The 26484-nt window shown below is 39.0% G+C and overlaps 1 protein-coding gene across 1 annotated transcript in view; it reads right to left on the minus strand.

Moving 5' to 3' along the window:
* LOC134663620 (hydrocephalus-inducing protein homolog) overlaps positions 1-26484 on the minus strand; it is a 124363-nt gene that overhangs the window by 23804 nt on the left and 74075 nt on the right. Inside the window, exons 52-63 of the mRNA XM_063520038.1 lie at positions 26118-26439; positions 24560-24702; positions 24377-24477; positions 18389-18731; positions 16637-16746; positions 15347-15524; positions 14931-15047; positions 13587-13647; positions 12303-12494; positions 12024-12213; positions 6765-6930; positions 508-800 (exon numbers count right to left, since the gene is read on the minus strand). Of these exons, the coding sequence (XP_063376108.1) occupies positions 508-800; positions 6765-6930; positions 12024-12213; positions 12303-12494; positions 13587-13647; positions 14931-15047; positions 15347-15524; positions 16637-16746; positions 18389-18731; positions 24377-24477; positions 24560-24702; positions 26118-26439 (2216 nt within the window). The remainder of the gene's footprint in view (positions 1-507; positions 801-6764; positions 6931-12023; positions 12214-12302; positions 12495-13586; positions 13648-14930; positions 15048-15346; positions 15525-16636; positions 16747-18388; positions 18732-24376; positions 24478-24559; positions 24703-26117; positions 26440-26484) is intronic.

The following is a 26484-nucleotide window of genomic DNA, read 5'->3' on the forward strand; positions in this document are numbered from 1 at the left end:
TAGCTTGGACTTGCATCAGACCAACTCGAACACACACTGGCATCGGAACGATATCTGATTCATGTTATTTAGTTATCGTCGTGCGTCTCGTCCGCGCTATAATGTACGGAAAAGTACGAACGAAATGTACAATAACTAAATAAGTAACATGATTCAATCAAATTATCTGTTAGTCGTCAAGTGACTCCTCTTGTCAGTCCCAGTGGCAAATAAGGAAGGATCCCATATTAGTATGAATACCTACTTAATATGCATGTAAACAGTTTTATTTCCTTAATACAGGCCTAACAATATGTTCGATTGATTTCAGCATATGGTCAGTTTACACCTTGCACAAAAATCTATTGGAGAGTATCGCTAAAATTATAAAATATTAATAACCCCCATGTATTCTCTTTATAATGAATCTATTTGTATTGAGAGTGAGATGTGTGTAATAATAAGATGAATATCCAGGCATATCTTTTGACTTTTTTTTTATTATGAATTTATTTGTCACCAACTTACTTGATCTGCGTCGCCGAACGAGGCTTCAGTATTCCCCTCTCCGGCTCCATAATCACGGGTGTTTTACCGGCCTCATTCAACAACGAGTTACCTTTAAACTCGAATTCTAGGGATTCATTCTCATTATTTGTCAACATCACAGTGTCAGTGAGACTAAACCCAACTAAAGAGTTCCTTACTATTAAAATGGTGGGCACGAACACTACGTCGGGTTCTCTGACCATGCCAACCATCAGTAAGTGGATATGTACATTGCATTGAAATATCGAAAATTTCCACAGAGATTCATAAACCTTAAAATATTTAAAAAGTTTTTAGAAACTCGAGATTGGACACTTTCTCCGCTAACTCGCGAATATACAAGGGGACATATGTCTCCACTTGCTGAACTATGGAACTAAGGCCTGATTCGAAACAAATTTGACAAATTCAGAGTGATTTTTCTTGGATATTTTCTAGCTTACTTTATATATACACTACGACATTATAATTATCAGAATCACAAAATTATTATACCAAAAAATTTTTTTTTTATCAATTCTAAGATGATCAAAAAAATCAAATAAACGCCGCCGTCTTTTTAATTAGGCGCCAAATTGCTGTCAAAAACTTGATAAGTATGGAAGAAACTTGCACATAACTAATTTCCAACATAACCTGTTACCTAATATTATACCAATACTGAAAGGTAATTTCATTGCAATATCCATGAAACAATGAGGATCTAGACATATCTTCAAATATCTGGCGTATCAGGAATTTCGTCGATGTGGTGTCAGTTACCGGGCATTGGTTACTTTTCGACAGAGAAATCGACACCAACATCACTAAAAGAAACGGTTCGCAGCTTTAGTTTAATAATGCGGATTTCCAATATTACTTTGATAATATTTGGAGATGATCCACGATGTTTATGAGGCAATCAGCATGCTTAAGCCAGTACCCTCGAAATCGGACCAAAAAACTTGATTCAACAAAGTCCCACAGTATTGACCTATTGAACGGTATGGAGTGGAGTGTCCAAGGAATTAGTTCGTTAAAACAACAAAAACTATATGCAATATAATATTTCAAAATAAACATTGTTCTTGATAGGACTCAAACTAAGAAACTGTCAAAAAACACTGTCGGATGTATGATGGAGGGCATACAACAAAACTAACGACAGGAGCGGGAAGAAATGGAAAATGATGAATTTACTTATAAATAACAATTTTTAAACAAATTTTCAATAAATTATGGAAAAACAAATCTTGATTCAGCTAGCTTCAGTACCATTAATAGGGTTTTCAATTTGGCAGATTGAATTCGAATCAGGCCTTAGGTAAATTAACGTCTGAAGTTGCCAGACGTGTCAAAGAAAACGTCGCGCCTTCGCCTCATAGTTACTGGAGTCAGTTACGGATCGCTGCCATATATGACCCAAAAATTTTTTATTAAGCTATGAGCTTCATCACATATGATCTCTGAGTAATTCTAAGCATTTCTAGCCTCGGAGGCGATAAGAAGCGTGCGTCTAGTCGAGGAGGGCGGAGTACAAAGATGGCCGCCACCCGTCATCATTCAAAAAAATCTGTTCTGGTCTTGGTGGCTACTAGGGCAACTTTGGTATCATTTTCGTATAAACCGAAGACGTGGAATTCATTGCTGATATTTGTTTTTTTCAGTTTCATAGTAATTTTGCAAGAAAAACGTAAAATGATAAAAATTTGGGATGGAGGTTTTTGCTTTGAGAGCTAATAACTTTTGTATAGTGGCCAAAAGTATCATACAAAAAATACTATACTAAAGCGCAATTCATTCAGCTTCTAAACATATACATGTTTAGTAATATCCTACTGCAAAAAGATGGTGAAAAAATTATTAAATGACTGCAGCGCGGGTAGTTGGACTCTCGCTAGGCGGCGTTTATCTTACATACATACCCAACAAACAATTAAGCGACACTTAGCACTTATTTTATCACCTAAAGACATAGAACGGCTGTAGAATAGCTACATATTCTAAGCTTACAGGCTCTGGTGACATCAAGGTCTTTAAGAGGTCCATGTATAGCTTTAAGATCCACAGTAGCCGTTTTGGCCGCTATAATGCATCTTAAGCAGCTAGTGTTATAGCTCAAAGTGAATTCTACCACCTTAATATCTAGATGAGTAATAAGCAGCTGCAATTTTCACTTAAGGTTCTAAACAGGCGATAAAAAGTCTTTTATAGCTCCGTGTATCATAATCGCTACTTAACTCTCTTGTATCACTTACAGTCGAAAAGAGAAGTTATCAGTCACCATTATCGATCATGTAGTCGCAGACGAGCGTTATTCAATACCTTAGTACATCTTTTACTGTTATTAGAGTCTTACTTAGAACCTAAGCCTATAGCGCCATGTTAAGATGACCGATGAATCAATAAGCAAAACAAAAACTATTAATTAGAACGTAAATACTTCATAAAAATCGATACTTTTACTCAATATTGACCTAATGTTAGTATTGTTATATTTAAAACCGGACTTCACGTATATTGAGTAATTATTCGAAAATTAAATACGGTGGACCACAAATAAAAAAATATTATATTCAGATAAATATGCAAAGGATCAGAGGCCCATTAAAATTTTGTTAGTAATACATATAGTTTTTGACAGTGTAATTAATTTCGCCATCATAAATCCGCAGATAACTCCTGCATCAGTGAACTAAAATAATTATTTGCTTTTAATTATCCGCCATTACATTTCACTTCAAGCTGTCACATAGCAAGCTTACGAATAATAATACAAAATGGAAACATCTGCTACCAAAGCAGATAGGGTTAAGGAAAAAATATGCAATTACCTTCTTGAGTGTTACAAATATTGACTTAAAATGCTAATATACCATCTAAAGCTGAAAGTATCATCTATATGGCCCTACACTACTACTCAAATAGTTAGTATTCGCTTATTTGGCACCCTTTTAAATCCTAAGTACTTAATCAACGCTACTACAACACTACTTTAGCGCTCTTCTACTACAACAGTTTGTAGTCACCTATATGCAACCCATCTAGCTCCTAAAGAATTAATTAACACTATTGTAGATCCACTATACCGCTCTTATGTCTCTTTTTTTATCCGCTAACCCTACTGTAGCACTGTTATAAATCTTATGGTGATAAAATTTGTGCCCAATCCGGGGTTAAAACGGGGTTATAGCCGGCTATAACTCCTATTTTTAGAGTACTAACAACACCTAAAGAGTAAATAGGCGCTTATATAAATCTCTTCTAACCCTTAAATTTAGCGCCTAATGTTAGTTGGGTAATAGTCGAGTACGAGTATCTACGTAGGTAACTATGCTTACTTTGCTAGATTTTATGATGACGAATAAAATGCTTTCTGTATATTTAATGTCCGCAGTTTCCAGTACACAGACATAATTCTGGTATAGGTTAAAAAAATACACACAGGTAAGTATCCCCATGTCTAAAGAGGAGGGCGGCTCGCTTAACAAATAAGATCATGTACTTACAACCGCAATTTCAGGTTGGGTTAGGTTAGGTTCGTTAGTTACCTTTTATCCCTCAGAGCAGAAAATAGAAGCCCGGCGGCCGAAACGAGGCGGGGCTTCGTTGGTTTGTCACCAAGTCATACTTGCATAACCTATATTAGTATGACAAATATACATAGCTGTTATGATTTCTAAATGTAAGCTCTCCGCATAATAGTTATTTGTTTTACAAGGGGGCAAAGTTGTTGTTTAACCGCTCGTGCTAATATTGATACCCGATCAAGCGAAAGATTTCAAAATTGAACCACGAGCGTAGTGAGTGGTTCGAAAAATGGAATCTTGAGCGTTGTAAGGGTTTCAAAGAACAAGGGTTAAACAAAATTTGCCGCCGAGTGAATCACAGAATTTTTCACCACACCAACCTGAAGCAAATATTAAATGCAAAAATCAAACCAAATCAAATCCAAATGAATGTTATGTGCAGGTTGAAGGTATTTATTAAAAACAACAAGTAAGTACCTATAAAATTACTTAAAGTGAGTTATAGCATGAAAATTATCGTGAAAATAAATATTTTGCCTCTTCCTAAGTAGTACGATTTCTCTCATAAATAGTGTTTTAATATTATCAGCAAAAATAAGAGCGCTATTTTATTAGAATAATTTCATTTATAATAGTTATTTCTCGGACCCAATTTTGGACCCGGGTATATCCTTAAACTACGTTCAAAAGCTCTCTTTTATTATCTGTATATGGGCACTGTAAATGTCATCTCGTTTTGTGTGGTAGGGCACAGCACAGCGGATGTCATTCCAGATCTATCTGAGCAGAGCCCAACTGGGGAAGTACGTACTTACCTCCACCTTACAGAAAACACCGGTCAAATAACACTAGGCCCCACTCAAATCGTTGCAAGTGCATTAAAATTAAAGTGCATAAAATTATGTCTGTATGATGAATTATGTCTGGATGAAAGTATTTTATTCGTCATCATAAAATCTAGCAAAGTAAGCATACCTACGTAGATACTCGTACTCGATCATTTTGTAAGATAAACGACGGTCCGCAAAATAAACGAAAGTCCATCTACCCGCGCTGCGGTCATTTAATAAATTTTTCACCATCTTTTTGCAGTAGGATATTACTCAACGTGTATATGTTTAGAATCTGCATGAATTACGCTTTATTATAGTATTTCTTATATGATATTTTTGGCCACTATACAAAAGTTATTAGCTCTCAAAGCAAATATCTCCATCCTAAATTTTCATCTTTTTACGTTTTTCTTGTAAAATTACTATGAAGCTGAAAAAAACAAATATCAGCAATGAATTCTACGTCTCCGGTTTATACGAAAATGATACCAAACTTGCCCTAGTAGCCACCAGGACCAGAACAGATTTTTTTGAATGATGACGGGTGGCGGCCATCTTTGTACCCCCCCTCCCCTTATTGCCTCCCAGGCTTGAAATGCGCCGTGTAGGCGGCTGTATGCGGGGGTCGTCCGGAGCATGGCGCTCTACGGGGCGCCGATTTGGGCCGGACGGCTGACGAGATGCACGAAGGCATTGCTCCGTCGGCCACAGAGGGTGGTGGCCCAGAGGATGGTGAGGGCCTACCGCACCACTTCTCACGCAGCGACATGCCTTCTTGCCGGCACCCCGCCTTGGGAGCTGGACGCGGGGGTGCTAGCGGAAAGGTACTGGTGGAGGGCGGAAGCGAGGGGGCGTGGGGAGCCCCCAGACGCGGAAGAGGCCGAGAGGGTGTCGCGGGCAGCCGCGGAGCGCCTCCGAGATCGATGGAGAGATGCCCTGGAGGATAGCCACTATGGAACCCGAACCATAGGGGCTATTCTCCCGGTAATGGATGAGTGGGTGGATCGGGGCAAGGGGGCCCTGACATATAGGGTGACGCAGGTGGTGTCCGGACACGGCTGCTTCGGACACTACCTGCACAAGATACAGAGGGAGCCGGGGCCCCAGTGCCACGAATGTGGAGCGGCGGACGACACGGCTCAGCACACTCTAGAAGAGTGCAATCGCTGGGCCGTGGAAAGAGCTGCCCTCAGGGCGACCACGGGGGTAGCGGACCTCTCGCTACGCAGCATAATAGCGGCGATGCTGGGTAGCGAGAGGAAATGGGAAGCGGTGGCCTCCTTCTGCGAAGAAATCATGTCACAGAAGGAGGCGGCGGAGAGGATGCGAGAAGCAGCTGCTGACGCGCTTCCTCTCCGACGTAGACGGTAGGGTCGAGGGCGAAGAGCGTATGCTCGCCTCGAGCCCCAGTAGGTATAGCGGGTACTGAACGTCGGAAAAGGGGGGGGGGGATCAAGCGTTTCTGATCCTCCCCCAATGTGAGGGGGCCCTGGCGATAAGCCGGGGCTGCCGGAGGGCGCCGTGGTGGAATGTCATCCTAGTCGTTCCCAGTGCGCCCTCACGAACGGCACAGAGGGTGAAACGCCGGAGTGGGTTTAGTGGGTAGGGCCAAATTCTCCCCCTCTCTTGTCAGGAGAGGGGAAAGGAGCGGCGAGTCCCACACACCGTGCGTAAACGCATTCCCACTCCGTCAAAAAAAAAAAAGGCTTGAAATGCTTAGAATTACTCAAAGATCGTATGTGATGAAGCTCATAGCTTAATAAAAAAATTTTGGGTCAACTTCATAACTGACTCCGCTATAGTCGCACAATCGTGATCTTTTGCCTGACGTGTAGTCCCTCATAAATTCGCAGCGGATGGGATAAATCTAATCATATCATGTATTATATTATACCCCTATAGCATTGGGAGCGAAGATAAATGTAACCTCACAAGAGGTACCGCCTTCCACGTATCCTGTCATCGTATTGCAGTGGAAAGGTACGAGGGTTGGCTTGTCAACCACCATTTCGAATGTGAACTCATATCCGTGGTTTGTAGGATTTATAACATTGAATGACCTGAAATGTGGAACGTGTTGTACAGAAAGCATGTTTCGTCTATCGCATAGTCCTTAAGACGAAACAGGAGCTGAGTTTTAAATATTTTAGGTAAATAAACCCGTCTCACTAACGGAAGCGGCTCCTAAAACTAGTGCGATAAGGACAAGGCGAAAGATCCTGCGTAAAAATCGCAAAAATCGAGGTTTCGTACTCGACTGTTTCCTCCTCCAAAACTTAACCAATCGTAACCAAATTTGGAAATCTAAATGATTATGAAATTATCTGTGTCGGACCGTTTTGCTTTTTTGGCTAATTGAGATCAGTTTTGTTTTGAATACTTGTGGCATAGTCAATGAGGCCATTTTGGCCATTTTTGAAGGGCTCTGGCGCCTTAAAAAACAAAAATATCAAAAAAAGCAAACCGACACAGATATTGACAATATTAATTTGTGTTGAAAAAATCATTGCTCTACCATCAAAACCCACGGAGGAAACAGTCGAGTACGTTTGTATGGAGAAATGACCACTCCTGTTGGCTCTTAAAACTATGACTCGCGGGCTGAACCCGTAAGATCATATAATTGAAGTTATGATTGGCGTTGTCTATTAAAGATTAACATCTTGGCTAGGTCCTCTAGGTGGTTTATCGGTTGGTTGGATCTTAGTCAGTTATTTTTTGAGTACCTAAATAATAACAAATATCCAACGCCAATATATTCAGTCGTCAGTCGGGACTTTGTCTAAAAGTGTTCTAGAAATCGATTTTCGCTCATGTCATCTCGGATATGGGTATCAGTGCCCTATTCATTCTCATCAGTGCTCTATTCATTATGATGCCCTGAACCCAAATATATACCCAAATATATGAGCTGACAATCGCGAAAATGGTGGGGGTAGCTAGTACTGTGATGTCATAACGTCGGCAGCAGTACAAAGTTTTTTGGGTAAAAATAAAGGTTGAACACTATTAAATTGTCGCAGGTCGATCATGCTCGAGAAGAGAAAATAGCTTGCACAACTTAACATTCTTTCTATCTATAACAGCTTCCTATCTTTCATCTTGTTTAATTTTTTTAGGGTCCGGTGAAACGTCCTTCGCGTAGTTTGACAAGATTTTGCCAGATCTGAAGTTGATAAATGAAGATTTTTATGAAATTCTTGCAATAGTTAATTTACGATACAAGTGCGGAAAAGACGAAATTCGTAACGTGTGGCGATAAATAAAAACACGACCGAAGGGAGTGTTTTAAATCGACACGAGTTGCGCATTACCTATTCGCACGTGTATCGTACAACGTTTTACAGTACATATGGCCCTTTAAACTTTGGACATACGCACGAAAAGTGCTATTTTACGCACTAGTACGGGAAAATAGGGCCATATGTACTGTAATAGTACATTTCGATGCTAGTGCGGAAGGTATGTCATTACTTCACGAGTACCGAGATATCTTGCCACGAGCCGCAGGCGAGTGGCAAGACTCGGGACGAGTGAAGAATGACATTTCCGCACGTGTATCGAACGACGTTTTTTAATACAGTTGCGAAAAAATAAGAAAAACATTGTTAATCGTACACTAAACAAAAGTGGTAACAGTGACAGCTCGCTTAGACGTCGTCTTTAAGTATATTATATCTATGGGCGTTTGGCAGCTATTCCGCTCCATTCAGTCAACTTATTAAGAACGGAATTTTCAATATTGAATATTAAAAAATAAACGTGTTATAATGATGTAGAGGTAAGTAATTAAATATGAAATATGTAATATTTTTCGTATTCTTACATTAACGGTAGGTTTTTATGCTGCTTACGACGTTTAAAGGAAACTAATATTAACACTCATCAATAAGTAGTCGTGAATTGGAACAAGTATAAATTTAAAAAAATTGGAAAAGTAAAAAGCACTAGTTCGAGATAACCAACTTTCCGCACGCTAAACAGCTACGTAAAGTAGCACTTTTTGAGCAACTGTATTAAAAAATTAATTTGCGAACATTTTTTTCGAGTAACGCTATTTTCATAGAAAACAAACAAATTAACGTTTTATTTCACGAGCCTTGTAAAGTCAAATATCAAATTAATATCTGGGGGCACGGTAGTGCCCCCGCCAAGACGAGCAAACCGAAGCGCAAGGGCATTACCTACCTTTTCTCGAAGCGCTTAGTCGTTTTTTTGAACCCTTATAACTTGGGTTTGGATTATACCAGATAAACAAAATTTTCGGGATATGATGTCAATAGTGGATTTATCAAGCATAAACATTTTCAGTTGCATAGCTTTTATGCTTTAGATTTTATTCATATGTAAAAAACCCCAATATCGTCACTGACTCACTCACTCACTCTCTATTGATTATCAAAACCTCTAGGGTACTTCCTGAAGTCCTAGGAAGCTGAAATTTGGTATGTAAGATAATATTAGTACACAAACAACAAAAAATTCAAAAACTTGAATTTTTTAGCCTCTAAGGGGATGAAACGGGGGGTGGAATTTTGTATGGGAAATCAATAACCGCTGAACCGATTTAGTTGAAATTTGGTATGTAGAATAGTTTTTGTTATGAGGAAGGATATATAATAGTTTTCAACCCCAAAATCTAAGGGTGTAAAGGGCGTTAGGGGCAAAAGGGGGTTGAAGCTTTTATGGGGAATCAGTAAAAAGCCAATTGTATGAAAGATGCCCCCAGGTACGTATTTCAGGATTTTTAATAGTACTTAAATCACACGCAACCCTTTAAATTAGGGGACGGAAGATTGTCATAAGCAACTTACAAAAAGAAGTGAAATCCCACCAAAAATATTTTCATGTAAAATGTTGCCAAGACGAAACCATAAGGCTCGAAAAGTTATCAGATCTCTTGTAGAGCCAAGCTTCTAACTCTAAAAGCCCTAACTTCACAAACTCTACACCTTAGTCAAAATATGTGGCTAGGCCGTTTTGTTATTCCAAGAACTATTGTATTATAAAAATACCGGACAAGTGCCAATTGTATTATAAAAAAACCGGACAAAGTCGGACTCGCCCACCGAGGGTTCCGTACTTTTTAGTATTTGTTGTTATAGCGGCAACAGAAATATTGTCTGTCTAGCTATTACGGTTCGTGAGATACAGCCTGGTGACAGACGGACGGACGGACGGACAGCGGAGTCTTAGTAAAGGCCAGCGCAAACCGGCGGAGCGTAGCGCAGATCACCGAGGAGCATCTACGCCGCGCAGCGCACACCGGCGAGGTAAAATCCCCCGACATACCTTAGAGCTTGTAGAGTTAGAAGCTTGAAGCAGGAGTGACCATGCTCGATAAAGTGCCTAATGTCTACATCCGCGGAAGCTACAAGATCAGGCCAATACAAGACAAAGTCACGGAATCGCGCTTACGCTGGTACGGCCATGTCATGAGAAGACCAGATGATCACATGACAAAAAGTGCGTTAAGCCTCATATCGGGACCATATTATCCTCGTGGCAGTGGCAGACCCCTTACTATACTTCGTTTTTTTTTAGCATTAGAAATTAGGTAAACAAGCTTGATGTGTCTTTTAATTGAAAAACACATTTTAAAAATAAGTTACGGCAAATATGTAACAATTACGAATCTAATATGATCTTTTATATTCTTCTGCTTTCATAAGTAATAGTTATTGATTTTTAAAAAGCGTTTTTCAATTAAAAGACATGCCAAGATCGTTTATCTTCTTTGAAGTTCTTTCTAATGCTAAAAAAAACGAACTATACATGGATGTCAGTTATTAAAAAGGATCTCTCCAGTAACAATTTAGATCCAGCAACGACCCAGAAACGATATCTCTGGAGAAGGAGGATTAGGAGAGCCGACCCCAATTAGAAATGGGACAAGGCCGGAAGAAGAAGAAGAAGTAGAGTTAGAAGCTTGGCTCTACAAGAGATCTGATAACTTTTTGTCAATGCGAGCCTTATGGTTTCGTCTTGGTAACATTTTACATGAAAATGTTTTTGGTGGGTTAAAATAAGAATCTATGCAACACGCTAGCAAATTAAGCCTTTATAAGACAGAGGAAACATATTTCCCACCTGGTTTTGAACTTTATTTCATAGTGATAGGATTCAATTTTGCATAATTCCTGCCACCCTTATGCCTTATACAGGGTTAGAAATGTATAGGCGACAATTTAATAGTGTTCACAGTCAATTTGGAATAATCCATTCAGTAATTTTCAAGTTAGAAAAGTGCATAGTCAACTCTGGATAGTGAAATTTTTGAACGTTTTCTAATCTATGAGTACATAATTTGTTAGACCAAGTAGGTACCTAGTAGGGTAATTCGCCAGTAACTGGCCGCCCTAAACTAAAAATGAATTATAATCACTTATAAACAGATTTTTTTTTGTATAAGGTTTCAATAACTGACCAGCTTTCAATAACTGGCCACCTTAAACTAAAATGAATTCTATTTATAGGCGAATATACTTAATTCATTTTTAGTTTAGGGCGGCCAGTTACTGGCGAATTACCCTATGTTATATATTTGTAATCTACTCACAAAATCCTTTCATTTCATACCCCACATGAAATGTTTAAAAGAAAATACAAATCACTTTGTATCGCTGACTTTATGATGATGTCACTGTAGTAAACTGTAACTACCCCCACTTCGCGCTTGTCATCTTATAATGTATATTTATTTGTGTTCAGGACATCAAACTGAATGCATTGATATCATGCCCATATCCGAAATGACATCAACGGGAAGTAACTTAAAACCTAATTTCCCAATCTACTAAAAAAACCGGCCAAGTGCGAGTCGGACTCGTGTTCCAAGGATTCCGTACATTAAGTCCGACTCAAGCTTAACTGCACATTTCTATAGGTTTTCCTGTCATCTATAGGTAAAACAACTAGTGTATATTTTTGTGTGTGTATTTTTTTTTAATTCCTTTGTTTACGTTACATATATGTCCGTCTTTGGGCTACTAATTTACATACAAATTTCAATTTAATCGGTCTAGTAGTTTCTGAGAAAATAGGCTGTGATAGACGGACAGACAGACAGACGCACGAGTGATCCTATGAGGGTTCCGTTTTTTCCTTTTGAGGTACGGAACCCTAAAAATGAAGTCTAACTTGAAAATAATACTTTTTATAGCAGCCTGGTCCAAGCACATTGTATTCCATAACAGTGACGGATTCCGGCAAAGCAACTCCAGTCTCTTTTTTCCTTCTTTTTGTCAAGTAATCGCTTTCTTCTATATCCAGGTGGCAATATGGCACCAGAGACTTTGCTACGATCCTGCACTGTATGTTCTTATCATGTGGATCTAAATTATCTGTAATAAAAATATTGTAAAGCGTTGCTCTTTAAATTAACAACACGATCATGTTACTAATATGTTCGTAGTCAATAGATAAAACTCACCAATGTAACTTTTCAGTAAAACTTTGTACTCGAAAGCATCAAGAGGTGAAAAGGTAACTGTGAAAACCACACTTTCCGAGGGCTGGAGGCATTCCTTGGTTGGTTCTATTTTGAAAGGTAAATTGACTTCGAACCAGGTATCTACACTGCATCTCTCCAAACTTTCACTAAACAAAGTCTCTTTGCTGGAGCCTAGTTTACAAAAATACAGAAAAAATAGGTTAATGAAGATTGTAAAAAAAACCGGGCAAGTGCGAGTCGGACTCGCGCACGAAGGGTTCCGTACCATAATTTAAAAAAAAAAACAAAAAAAAAGCGAAAAAAAAACGGTCACCCATCCAAGTACTGACCACTCCCGACGTTGCTTTACTTTGGTAAAAAATCACGTTTGTTGTATGGGAGCCCCATTTAAATCTTTATTTTATTCTGTTTTTAGTATTTGTTGTTATAGCGGCAACAGAAATACATCATCTGTGAAAATTTCAACTGTCTAGCTATTACGGTTCGTGAGATACAGCCTGGTGACAGACGGACGGACGGACGGACGAACAGCGAAGTCTTAGTAGTAGGGTCCCGTTTTACCCTTTGGGTACGGAACCCTAAAAATACTAAGTCAATCAAGGAGGCGAGGAATGTAGGTATAGTTAAGCATAATTTGTGCAAGATGTAAACCTGACTTAGCGTCACAGCGGAATAGGTTCAAAGATAGAGAGAGTAGTTCAGACTGACGGTAAAATTTAGCTTTATGCTATTCGCGGCCTCTGATCAAAACTAAAAATATTGTACGAGAAAGGGAAAGGAAGTATGTTCGTATATTATTTTACAGCACATCATTGGCCTTTACGTCTATTGCAGACGATTTATGGTGTAACATACATTACACCGCCTGGGACGGAATTAAGGAAACGCAGGGATGCCCAGCACCTGCATTACCCTCTCGGCTTCACTGTCTTATGCCACAGGAAAGGTACAAGGTTACAGCACATATGGTGCTAGTTTCCCGCACTAGTGTGGCAATAAGCACTTTCCGTGCCTATGTCGAAAATTTAAACAGCCATAGGTACTGTAAAACGTACGATACTCGTGCGAATAGGTAATTCGCAACTCGTGTTAATATAAAACACTCCCTTTGGTCGTGTTTTAATTTATCACCCCTCGTTGCGAATTTCCTACTTTCCGCACTTGTATCGTAAATAACTATAGTTTGACACTTCTATTCCGTGAATCTTTGTATTCATATTATTAAATGTTTCAAGTACCTAGTCTTGTGTTATACTTACACACCTTTAGTATGAGCAGCATCTGTTTCCTTACCACCCACGCTGTTCTTATTGTCCTTGCCTTTCTGTATTACAACAAAACAAAACTATTAAAATTACCAATAAGGTAAATAAATAATTGTACATACAATATCATCTCTATTCTCTAGGGATTTCATTCTGCCAAAATCGATTATATTATTTAACCCGAGAAAATGTGCTTAAAGTAAAAATTAATTTATCATGTTTGGCATCACGGATCAAGTACAAAGCACCGCTGCTGCGAATCAGGGATGTTGCGGATATTCGCATCCGCATCCGCGGAACAACCGCATGATTTTCAACATCCGCATGATTTTCAACATCCGCATCCGCATAAAAACGATGCGGAGATTGCGGAGCATCCGTATGATGCGGATGTCGACCAAGTCGGTAACAGGATTAACGGCGGCGCTGGCGGCGCAAGTGCTAGGTAATTTCGTCATTATATATAACGAAATCGTCTATATCCCGAAAAGTCGGCCAAGTTACCGTTTATTAAATAAAACACACCTATTCTTGCTCAAATACTAAACATTTCGTATTTTCTTTTAATTAAAAAATGCTAAGAATGTAGTATTTGACGTTTTTTAAGTACCAAATCTTGGCATCCGCGGATGTGAGGCTTTAAATATCCGCATCCGCATCCGCGGATGTCAAAAAATCTGCATCCGCAACATCCCTGCTGCGAATTCTAAGTACAGTTACGATGTCGCAAACTTTTATTTTGAATCAATTCGTTACCAAGCGGAACACTTTTCCCGCAATAAGGTGGAAATTACCCGATTTAGATGAAATGTAATACCTATTATAGTTATTTACGATACAAGTGCGGAAAAGAGGAAATTCGAAACGAGTGACGATAAATTAAAACACGACCGAAGGGAGTGTTTTAAATCGACACGAGTTGCGAATTACCTATTCGCACGTGTATCGTACAACGTTTTACAGTACATATGGCCCTTTAAACTATTGACATACGCACGAAAAGTGCTATTTTACGCACTAGTGCGGGAAAATTGGACCATATGTACCGTAAAGATAGTTTGATTGCCGGGCGGGGAAGAATCATCATTGTACGTAGATGAAGTTGCGACACAGAAATAAGTCATAGTGTTGCGTGCAGACGCCAGTAAGGTACAGTCGCCATCATATATATCGGAGCGGCCAAAGTGCTCACAAATATCTGAGCACGCCTCTATTGTCAGGGCGTTAGAGTGCGTGTTCAGATATTGTGAACACCTTGGCCGCTCCGATCTGATGGCGACGAATACGTAATACGCGATGGATACGTAAGTATACAAGTATTTAATCTCTTTACAGTAGGTACCTTTTTTTTTAAGTTTTTGTCGATGGTCGTGGGGAAATCTTCGTCAATTTGGAAACTCCACGCAATTTTCATCGGCACTTTACCACTGTTTGTCACTTTAAAGTCGAATTCTCTTTTCTGTAATGATCATATACAATTTGCATTTTCATAATATGGCTGGCTTAGCTAAACATACAATTAAATTACGATTTCATTAAAATTAATTTCTTAAACGATTATATTTTCCAAAGTCGCAATTATATTTGTTTTGTCGCTTTACACTCACAACAGTACCTAAACATGCGGTTTATAATAGTACATATTGGCGAGTTTCGGAATTAACCCATTTTCGAAGTCACTCCATGCATCTTACGTAAAGGATAAAGTACAATTATGTATTATTGTAAAGTTAGTTTTGTATCAAAATCACGTTTTACCTGGTATATAAACGTATCTTTTAGTAAAATTTCCTCCTTCAAATTGTGTGTAAATTTAGTATACTGTGTCGTAACAGAATACATTATTATCATTTTAACAGTACCCATGGGTGCCAGAGGAGCTTCAATAACCTGTGCATTTATAACTTGCTCAGCTCTTTCAACTACAGACGTTTCACTGAAAAAAGAAGGGGATTAAAAAGCAACCCTTCCGTAATCGAATTTAAACTGTTGTATGTTAGTATTAACATTGAATAATTTTACGGTTTAGACTCAATTGTAGGTATTAAGTCACTCGCGCCGCGCTCGCGTTGAGAAAGGAGACCTAGGCTAAATTACGCATTTAAACTAGTTTCCAAAAAATCATACAGATTTTATATGTAGCATGGCAGGAAATAATTGATAACAATAAATTACTATCTGAACTGAATAGACCACCCGGAACATGTGCTACGTATGCCTATTTTACGCTACGTACGGAATTTAATATGCTACGCGCTGTAGCTGTAGCTCAGCAGCGTGAGCTACAGTTACGGCGCGATTCGGGAAATGATTTAGAGATTCACAAGATATGAAATAGTAACGATATGTGACGTTCCACGGCAAAAGGTGTCATTGCCCCGGCTGAATATTGGAGCGGCGTTAATAATAACGTAAGCGCCAGCCGCCATTAGGTACCTTATGCCGTGGAACGTCACATATCTTTACTATTTCGTATCTAATGAGTCTCTAATTCATTTCCCGAATCGCGCCGTTATTCGCGCAGAGAATTACTGCCGTATTCGAACTTCAAGATATTCACAAGAGACGACACGTACTAGATCCATTCTAGATACGTTATAGTTTAGATATCAACTTAATCAACTACTTCTCTTTTGCAGCGCAATTCGGGCAACCAATGTCACTTTTACGTTAGATAGAGTAAGATATCTATTAGATGTGAATTGGATCTCTAAGTCATATCCTGTGGAAATCGTTAAAGAGTATCTCCAGAATCGCGCAAATGTCAAATTTGACAGGTTAGATCTTAAACATATCGTTATAGTATCTTGGTGATGTCTAAAAGATATTTAATATATGTCTATTTCAAAATCCGAATCGGGCCCTTACAATCGCAATCCAGCGCGGGAACGCTGCCTCCCGAGGGCACCAAATTTTGATAGATAACCTATTTTTAGTTTTAGTTATTTTAATTGTAGTTAGTTTTAGGTTTATATTCCTCTTTATGTTTTTTAGTAATTTATATTAATAAAAGTTATTCGTAGCAAAACCGTTAAATGATTGGTTTACCAATTATGGTCAAACGTGGTGACCGTTTGCCTGCTGTCCCATGTGGGTACCTTGGTGTCCAGTGTTAGGGAGTTGTCGCTGACAGCCGACAAACTGCAGATCACAAGTTCCTGCAAAGGGGCCGGTATTATACATTTTGATATAGCTGACTTATGATTTATAACAGTGAAAAAAAATATATATTTTCCAAAAATGTCATGTTTGGTACAAGCTTTTATCGCTGACAGTAGTTTTCTTTATCACGAGCAACCAATACTCATCGAGACAATTCTAAAAAAACCAAACACAATTAGGTTGCATTGCTTCATCAGAGTTCATATGGCCACCTCCTGTCTCCATAATCAAATAAGCTCGATGGTATTATAATATTGCATTGTCATCCGACTAACGCAGCGTCTTACGTAGGCGACGAACGCGCGAACGCGGCGCGGCGCGGCGCGGCGCGGCGCGGCGCGGCGCGGCGCGGCTAAATCAATCCTTTGATGCACATAGAAGTGTCCTACGTAAGCGATCTCGTTGCGAACGCGGCGCGGCGCGATTTGCACGCGAATGTCGGGCGGCGCGGCGCGGCGCGGCGCGGCGCGGCGCGGCGGCGGCGCGGCGAGAGGCGGCACGAAAAAAACAAACCGTTGTTGCATATGGAAGTGTCCTAGGTGAGCGATTTTGACGCGATGGCGGCGCGGCGCGGCGGCGGCGCGGCGCGGCGCGGATCTGGCGCGATCAATCTATTTGATTTTTAGACGCGACTATGACGCGGCTAGAGGCGTGGCGTATATAGAATTACCGGCTTTGATTTGATTAGTCGACTCCCGTTTGATTTCTTTATAGGTTTTCCTGTAATCAATAGGCACAAAACTAAAAAATATTCAAATTCGCGGAAATTGGTATAAAAGACGTAACTCCAGTAGCGTCTATGGCACTTACGATCCTATCCCGTCGTAAAGCCAATTTTTGCCAAAACGGAATTAATACCTAATAATAAGCAAATTAATTAAATAACCACCCGGGTAATTGTGTACTTAGTTTTTGAAGGCGGTGCCAAATCAAAATGCCAGTAAACCAAAATTTCAGACAACGAAGAACGCTGCACGTACTTGCATAAAAAGACATAGTTTACTCATAATTTAAATACGAATTTTCTAATACACCGTGTCTGCGTGCGGCCAAGGCGGTCGGACTCGGGAGTGTCTCCCTAGTCGGACAAGGCCGCCGCGCCGCGCCGCTTCGCTGTGGGAGTAGGACAAACCTATACGTATCAACGTTTTGTTTCTTCCTCACCGCGCCGCGCCTCGCCGCGTGTTCGCCGCGCGTTCGCCGCACCGCGCCGCGCCGCGCCGCTTCGCGAAGTGTGAGTAGGACACACCTATACGTATCAACGTTTTGTTTCTTCCTCGCCGCGCCGCGTCGCGCCGCCGCCGCGCCGCGCCGCCGCCGCGCGTTCGTCGCCTACGTAAGACGCTGCGTAAACATGTGTATACAAATTTTCAGCACAATCGGAAATCGGGAAGTGGGTCAAATTCAGCTTCCGGGATTTGACCCACACTAACTAACATATAGGTACTAACAGGGCGAGTTAAATAGAAGCTTGTAGCAAAATAAAATATCAATTGAAAAAACAAACTATTGTTTGATTTGATATTGTTTTATTAATATATAGAGTCATATTGGAATGCCTTATATTATATTACCTATTAATTTTAAATTATATAATTTATGGCATCAAAGTATTTCAAACAAGCAACATATAATTACCTTTTTCACTGCGATAGGTTGACTCGAGAAAAACACCATTTCTAAGTCCTTTTCTTCTGCCGGTGAAATGTATCCTACTGATGGTTTAACAAACAAGTGTTGGGCTGCTTCCCATTTGAATTTGTAAACTTTATCCGAGTTATTAACCATGATGACCGATCTTTTTTGCATTAAATTCAATTCACACCCTCCGAAGTCTAAAACATATTTTAGAGAAGCCGGGTCGTTTCTGATGCCCGCCGTGCTGGTAAATGACTTGTTTTTTTTCGAGTCAGTGGATTTAGTGTCATTTTTCTTATCAACTCTCTGTTTGCTATCGAAGATCGAGGCAGTTGACTCCGTGCTGCATTTAACAAAATAATATTTAATGCAGAATATCACCTCCTAAAAATTAGTACTTTAAATACCTAATTAACGTGTGCCTCTTGTGTCGAATGATGATCCCTATGGAGCCCGGAATTTTCGCGGCAAAACAAAAGACTGTCGCAATCTGACTAGTGTTAGCAAAAATTTTTTATCGTTATCGATAGTTGTGTAATAGAAGAAAGAGACGGTATAAGAACTATACCGTCCAGAGACCAAATAAAAACTATATACTCAATAAAAAAATTACGTGAGGTTTATACCTATAACATTATATAGAAAGAGATGCATATTTATAAAATTTATTGTATTGTATGATGAATGATGATTCTGGTTGATGATTATAAAATAATGTAAAAATATTGGCAGGATTTTTTTATATACACGGTGGCCAAAAAATATCTACATTCCCGTTGCCAGGGAGGTTTTGGGATTATACTGAGCATCTTTTACTATCGGACCAACCCCGAAATCGCGATCCGCTAGTGGTTAAAGTAACCCATACAACCATTTCCAGTCGCCGTTACGACGCGGTGTAGACACATCTTGTGTCGACACCGTCTGTTTCGGTCACAATTCCAGTCGCAGAGTCGTCGCCGTGTCGACACAGTTACCAGAAATGGGGAAGGGTCGACACATGACACAAAGTGACATAAAGTGTGGTCGCCGTGTGCACACATTGTTTCGGGTTTGCGACTACTTTATGCCAAAATCATTCGTTCATTCGTTCATTTTGTTCCTGTCAAATGGAAACTGTCAGATGGAAAAATAGTTAAATAAAAATAAGTGACATTAATACGCCATCTCTAAAACGGATTACAAGACGTAATTATATATTGTTTGCATTTATATTACAATAGGACTTAAATTATTATGGGGAATTAAACTGTTCGAGTGATTTGATAAACTAAGTGTAATATAATCAACGCGCCACCACATTGTTTTAGTTTAGCCGGAAATGAAATTGTTTACTTCTCAGTGCTTGTGTTCATAAATATATTATTTGATGCATTTTTAGTACTTCGATGCGTATACTATACTTAAATAACAGAAATATCGCTTTACATACTACGAAACTTGTTAATTATGATGTATAAATATGGTTTAAGGCTGAGAAATATTGCAGTCACAAAGTAGTCGCAAATGTTTCGACTTTGTGTCGACTCTGTGTAGACACATGACACGCGCTGTCAAAAGTAATAACAAAGTTACTGGATTTGCAAAATGGCTCCTTGTGTTCATTTGTTTTCAGATATTCTCAAAGTGTAAAAATGACGTGGTCAGAGATGGGACTTAATAGATTAACTGTTTATTCGACTAATTAATGGAATAAAAAAAGTTAATCCTCAAATTTTAATCACGATTAGTTTAGTCGACCTAACATAGATTGAAATTGAATTAATCTGAACATTAATCGAATAAATTATCGATTAAATCTCGGTTGGAAGTTGACAGGGGGCCATTTTTGCACGTAAAAATAATAGAAATGTCTTGCATGCAGATGGTAGCCAAACACTTTGTCATAAAAGTCGAGATGGGTGTCGATTTATAGGTTTTAGGGAGTGCCGATTTCGAAAATGATGACCATTTTGGAATCCAAAATGGCGGCCATGCACTGTGTCATAAAAGTCGTCATGGATGTCGTTTTATACATTTTAGGGGGCCCCAATTTTGAAAATGATGACCATTTTGGAATCCAAAATGGCGGCCATGCACCATACCATAAAAGTCGTCAGGGGTGTCGTTTTATAGGTTTTAGGAGGCGCAGATTTCAAAAATGATGACCATTTTGGATTCCAAGATGGCGGCCATGCACTATGTCATAAAAGTCGTCATGGGTGTCGTTTTATAGGTTTTAGGGGGCCCCGATTTAGAAAATGATGACCATTTTGAAATCCAAAATGGCGGCCATGCACTATGTAATAAAAGTCGTCATGGGTGTCGTTTTATAGGTTTTGGGGGGCGCAGATTTAGAAAATGATGACCATTTTGGATTCCAAAATGGTGGCCATGCACTATGTCATAAAAGTCATCATGGGTGTCGTTTTATAGGTTTTAAGGGGCGCAGATTTCGAAAACGATGACCAATTTGGATTCCAAGATGGCGGCCATGCACTATGTCATAAAAGTCGTCATGGATGTCGTTTTATAGGTTTTAGGGGGCCCCGCTTTCGAAAATGATGACCATTTTGGAATCCAGAATGGCGGCCATGCACTATGTCATAAAAGTCGTCATGGGTGTCGTTTTATAGGTTTTGGGGGGCGCAGATTTCGAAAACGATAACCATTTTCGATTCCGAAATGGCGGCCATGCACTATGTCATAAAAGTCGTCATGGATGTCGTTTTATGGGTTTTAGGGGGCCCCGATTTAGAAAATGATGACCATTTTGAAATCCAAAATGGCGGCCATGCACTATGTCATAAAAGTCGTCATGGGTGTCGTTTTATAGGTTTTGGGGGGCGCAGATTTCGAAAACGATAACCATTTTCGATTCCAAAATGGCGGCCATGCACTATGTCATAAAAGTCGTCATGGATGTCGTTTTATAGGTTTTGGGGGGCGCAGATTTAGAAAATGATGACCATTTTGGATTCCAAAATGGTGGCCATGCACTATGTCATAAAAGTCGTCATGGGTGTCGTTTTATAGGTTTTAGGGGGCGCAGATTTCGAAAACGATGACCATTTTGGATTCCAAAATGGCGGCCATGCACTATGTTACAAAAGTCGTCATGGATGTCGTTTTATAGGTTTTAGGGGGCCCCGCTTTCGAAAATGATGACCATTTTGGAATCCAGAATGGCGGCCATGCACTATGTCATGAAAGTCGTCATGGGTGTCGTTTTATAGGTTTTGGGGGGCGCAGATTTCGAAAATGATGACCATTTTGGAATCCAGAATGGCGGCCATGCACTATGTCATGAAAGTCGTCATGGGTGTCGTTTTATAGGTTTTGGGGGGCGCAGATTTAGAAAATGATGACCATTTTGGATTCCAAAATGGTGGCCATGCACTATGTCATAAAAGTCATCATGGGTGTCGTTTTATAGGTTTTGGGGGGCGCAGATTTCGAAAACGATAACCATTTTCGATTCCAAAATGGCGGCCATGCAGTATGTCATTAAAGTCGTCATGGCTGTCGTTTTATAGGTTTTAGGGAGCGCAGATTTCGAAAATAATAACAATTTTGGAATCCAAGATGGCGGCCATGCACTATGTTAAAAGTCGACATGGATGTCGTTTTGTTGGTCATGGTCATCATTTTCGAAATCTGCTCTTCCTAACACCTATAAATCAACATCTATGACGGCTTATATGACAAAGTGCACGGCAGACATCTTGGAATCCAAAATGGTCATCATTTTCGAATTCTGCACTCCCTAAAACCTATAAAACGATATCCATGACGACTTTTATGACAAAGTGCACGGCACACATCTTGGATTCCAAACTGGTCATCATTTTCGAAATCGGCACTTCCTAAAACCTATAAAACGATATTCATGACGACTTTTATGACAAAATACGTGGCGGCCATCTTGGATTATAAAATGATCATCGTTTTCGAATTCTGCACTCCCTAAAACCTATAAATCGACATCCGTGACGACGCAAGTTATGTTTATTTTCAGATCTAACAAATTGCTACAGAATACAAAGGACAAAAAAAGAAGCGAGGAGGTAATGAAACAAGCAAAAATACAGATGATTCCTCGACGCAATAGGATGCTTCTTAAATTGTGTCCAGATTTTTTTGTCATAAATGTTTTTATTTTTCACGTATTACTCTCACAAGTTCCGTGACATTTCGACCTTGTAATTTTTTAAGTAAATGTTTTTGTTTATCTGTGAGGATCTCACTAGAATAATATAATCAAGGTATGTTTCTATTTGATGATTGAAATAGTAACGCAAAAAAAAATATATTTGTGTCTTGTATTCCTGCCGAAGACTTTTATTTTTCCTTTTCCTTCTACACAAGTTTGGTCAAGTAATAAGAATTTAGGGCTCTCAATTTTATTTTGACTTCTACAACAGTAAAGCTACGAGGCCATGTTTGGTATCGTTTTCGTATAAATTCGCAGTACCAAATTTAGTTATGTTATCACATTGACACCATTCCAAAGTAAAAACATATAAACTTACTTTCTTTTAAACTCCTCTTCACGCTTAAACTGCTGAACAGTTTTAATTTAAATTTAGTACACATATATTTTGAGTCCCGAGACAGGACATAATAAGTTATCTCAAAAATCATCCTTCAAAGGTGTGAAATGAGGTGTAGGGAGGAATTCAGAATTGACTTCTTGAAGTTAATACTGTTTAAGTTTAGGTTTGAAGTCATGTTTTTTTTTATCATTTTTAACTAAATCAAAGATGTAGACCATCCCAAATTTAATATAAATCGGTTCAGTGGTTATTGATTTCCCGTACAAATTTCCACGCCTCTTTTCACACCTTCAAAAGATGATTTTGGTTATAAGATCTATCCTATGTCCTGTTCCGGGACGCAAACTATTTCTATACCAAATTTCAACGAAATCGGTTCAGCGGTTAAGCGTCAAGAGGAGTTTAAAAAAAACCGACCAAGTGCGAGTCGGACTCGCGTATTAAGGGTTCCGTACATTAAGTCCGACTCGCGCTTGACTGCACATTTCTAATAGGTTTTCCTGTCATCTATAGGTAAAGAACTATTTTGTGTATTCAGACAGACAGACATACAGACGCACGAGTGATCCTATAAAGATTCCGTTTTTTGCTTTTGAGGTACGGAACCCTAAAAAGATTTTTTTAATTTTGTGGAATGGTTTCAATGTGATACCTTAAATGGATTCAGCAACCCAGATTTATACGAAAACGATACCATACACGGCCTAGCACTTTCAAGAGCGCTAAATAAACTTTCAAGAGCGGATATCTCAAAAACTATTCAACATATCGAAAAAATTGACTGAATAAACTTGTAACAAATTAAATTAACTTTCATTTTGTATAAGTGGCCATGTCGCTAAGATGCATAGTTTCCGAGATATAATCGAAAAACCGGAAAATGGGACATTCAAAGCCCCCTCTCTTCCCCCCGCTCAAGGGCTACGGCCGGGGACTTTTGATATGTTCACCTCCTAACTTGTCCAAACCAAGTTACAGAGTCAAAAATTGTGTTCCGAGCATTTCCCTCTACAACTTTTTTGAGCATTCGTTGGCTGACCTAAGTAGCTTATTGCATTTCTTTAAAAACTTTTCTGTAAAAGGTTGACGGGTGTTGGGTGTTTATATGGTTTTGGTCGATTATTATCATTTGCATCGCCCATGATGACTTACTAGAATTACTTACGGCTCACACGAGACACTAATAGTAGTTTGACAAACCTTGGTTTTCAAGAGGTATTTTATATTGACATTTGCTGTCACAAATTTGCTGTCAGATTTAGTCGCAAACCGCACGCAAAGTGCACACAAATGTGTCGACACCTTGTTACGGAAAAGTGTACACACGGCGACGACACTTTGTTTCGAAACAATTCTAGACACATTGTGTGGACTCTGTTACGACACATCTGACATTTAGTTACCACTTTGACGATTCTGCGACTGGAATGGTTATATGGGAAGGTATACATACTCTGTAATAGTCGGTATTGTACCCAAGTCGACATCCATTGATAACATTTCAAGTCCAATCAAGATTACGTCTTCCATAAATCCTTCAGCTTCACAAAACACCTGTTGATTGAGTGTTAGATTATTTTTAAAGGGACATACAAATGTACATACAATATAGTCAATAGACGTATGGAAGTAGTACCGTGAAATACTCGTAAGGGTTGTCAACAATGGTTACATGAATTTCGAAACTTGTCCGCCCTCTTTTGACGGGGTTGTAGTGAACAACAACGCCTGCTCGTTCACCGGGTTTCAATCGTAACTTAATACGCATGTTGTTATTATCTAAATCACAAAATGAAAGTATAAAATAAATATACACTAAAAAACAAGACTACACTAGGGTGTAATAGGGTGTGTAGGGTGTAGGGGGCTGACACTGCGGGGTTGCGAACTGCATCGCAGCCATAATTGTGTTTTTAGTTTTAAGATATATTTTGTAATAATATGTATGCCTGAAAATAAATGTTTTCAAATAAAAAAATAATCTGTGTTTGCGAACGACATTCATTCGATTTAGTGAGTAATATCGTCGGGTGACAAGTAAAAGTCACTAACTAACACCATTGAAATTATTGGACAATAAACAGTGTAATCAAGTGCATTGTTACTTTAATTTTTTGATAGTACTTAGTGACTTTTGCTTGTCACCCGACGATATTATATCTGGGACACTGATCTTCGCTCGGAGATCGGATGTAAAAACTGAAAAATGCGTGTTTTCCCAGAGATTAAACCTAGCTAGATAGATTTTTCGCCCCAGAAAACCCCCATATAGCAAATTTCATCAAAATCGTTAGAGCCGTTTCCGAGATCCCTGAATCCCTGATATATAAATAAGAATTTCTCGTTGAAAGGTTTAAGATTATTAAGTAATATGTACTTATACCTACCGGGTGTGATCTCTAGCACGAGGAAAAATTTAAACTGTAGACTGTACTCCTCAAACTAACATTTGCCCAGCAACTTGTAAATAGTTATTTGTACAACAAGAGATCAAAGTTTGATATTTCTTCGAGTGCTTATTTTGAGTCCCGTGCAAGCGAAAGATTCTATAATACTCGCTACGCTCGTGAATCTAATTTAGAATCTTGAGCGTAGTAAGGGATTCAAAAGCGCACGAGATGTAAATAACTTTGATCTAGTGTAGTACACAAAATTTTTCACCCTAAGCAGTGAGAACATACCTTAGAGGGACAGAGATAATAGAACCCAAGTACATATATCGAACTTGTATTAGACCCCGCATGTTGAAATGACATTTGACTATAAATTCGTCAAATGCGATTTTGCTCACTGAGCCATTTTGTCTCACTCAGTGAGCAAAATCGCATTTTGCTCACTGTTTTTAAGAAGCAAAGTACGCTTGTTCGAGCTGCTGAGGTGAAAAATAACTTTTATTTTGATTCTTAAATAGAACACTATAAAGTCGCTGAACAAATGTTGATTAGTTTGTGCAGTACTACAATTTAATTTTTTGCTCGTGTTATAATACTTATAATAGGCCACACCCAGTATATAATTATGTATATGTATATTATTTTATGTATATAAAAATAGGTAATATATACTTGGTCAAGCAGATGTTGTCAGTAGAAAAACGCGGCAAATTTGAAAAATGTAGGCGCGAAGAGATATCGTCTACTGACAAGATTTGCTTGACTGTCTATAGTTCGTTACTAGAAATAGAGCATAATTACGTTTGCTACTTTTAATAACATTATTTTCCGAAATGGCAGCCGCTGACAACCAAAATACATTCCTCTCTTCGATTGTTGACTGGAGTATTTTCATTATTACAATGCTATTTACTGAACATATATTCTTAAATCGAATTTCGCGACTGCTGACGGAGCCGAGGCAAGTGACGGGAATTTGGAGTAGCGAGCATTTGTACTGTCTTGTCGGAGGCGAAATCATTTTTATACGCGGGATTACGCCTTCTCCCATCAGGCACACCCTAAATGACTGTTGCTGGTTGTTAAGGAGCATCAACTTGATTTCTAAAATGGCTCGATACTCCTGCAAAGCAAAAATAATTGTTGTAAAATATATATATTATAAAAA

This window comes from Cydia fagiglandana, chromosome 4 (assembly GCF_963556715.1).
Source record: "Cydia fagiglandana chromosome 4, ilCydFagi1.1, whole genome shotgun sequence".
Classification (NCBI taxonomy): Eukaryota; Metazoa; Arthropoda; class Insecta; order Lepidoptera; family Tortricidae; genus Cydia; species Cydia fagiglandana.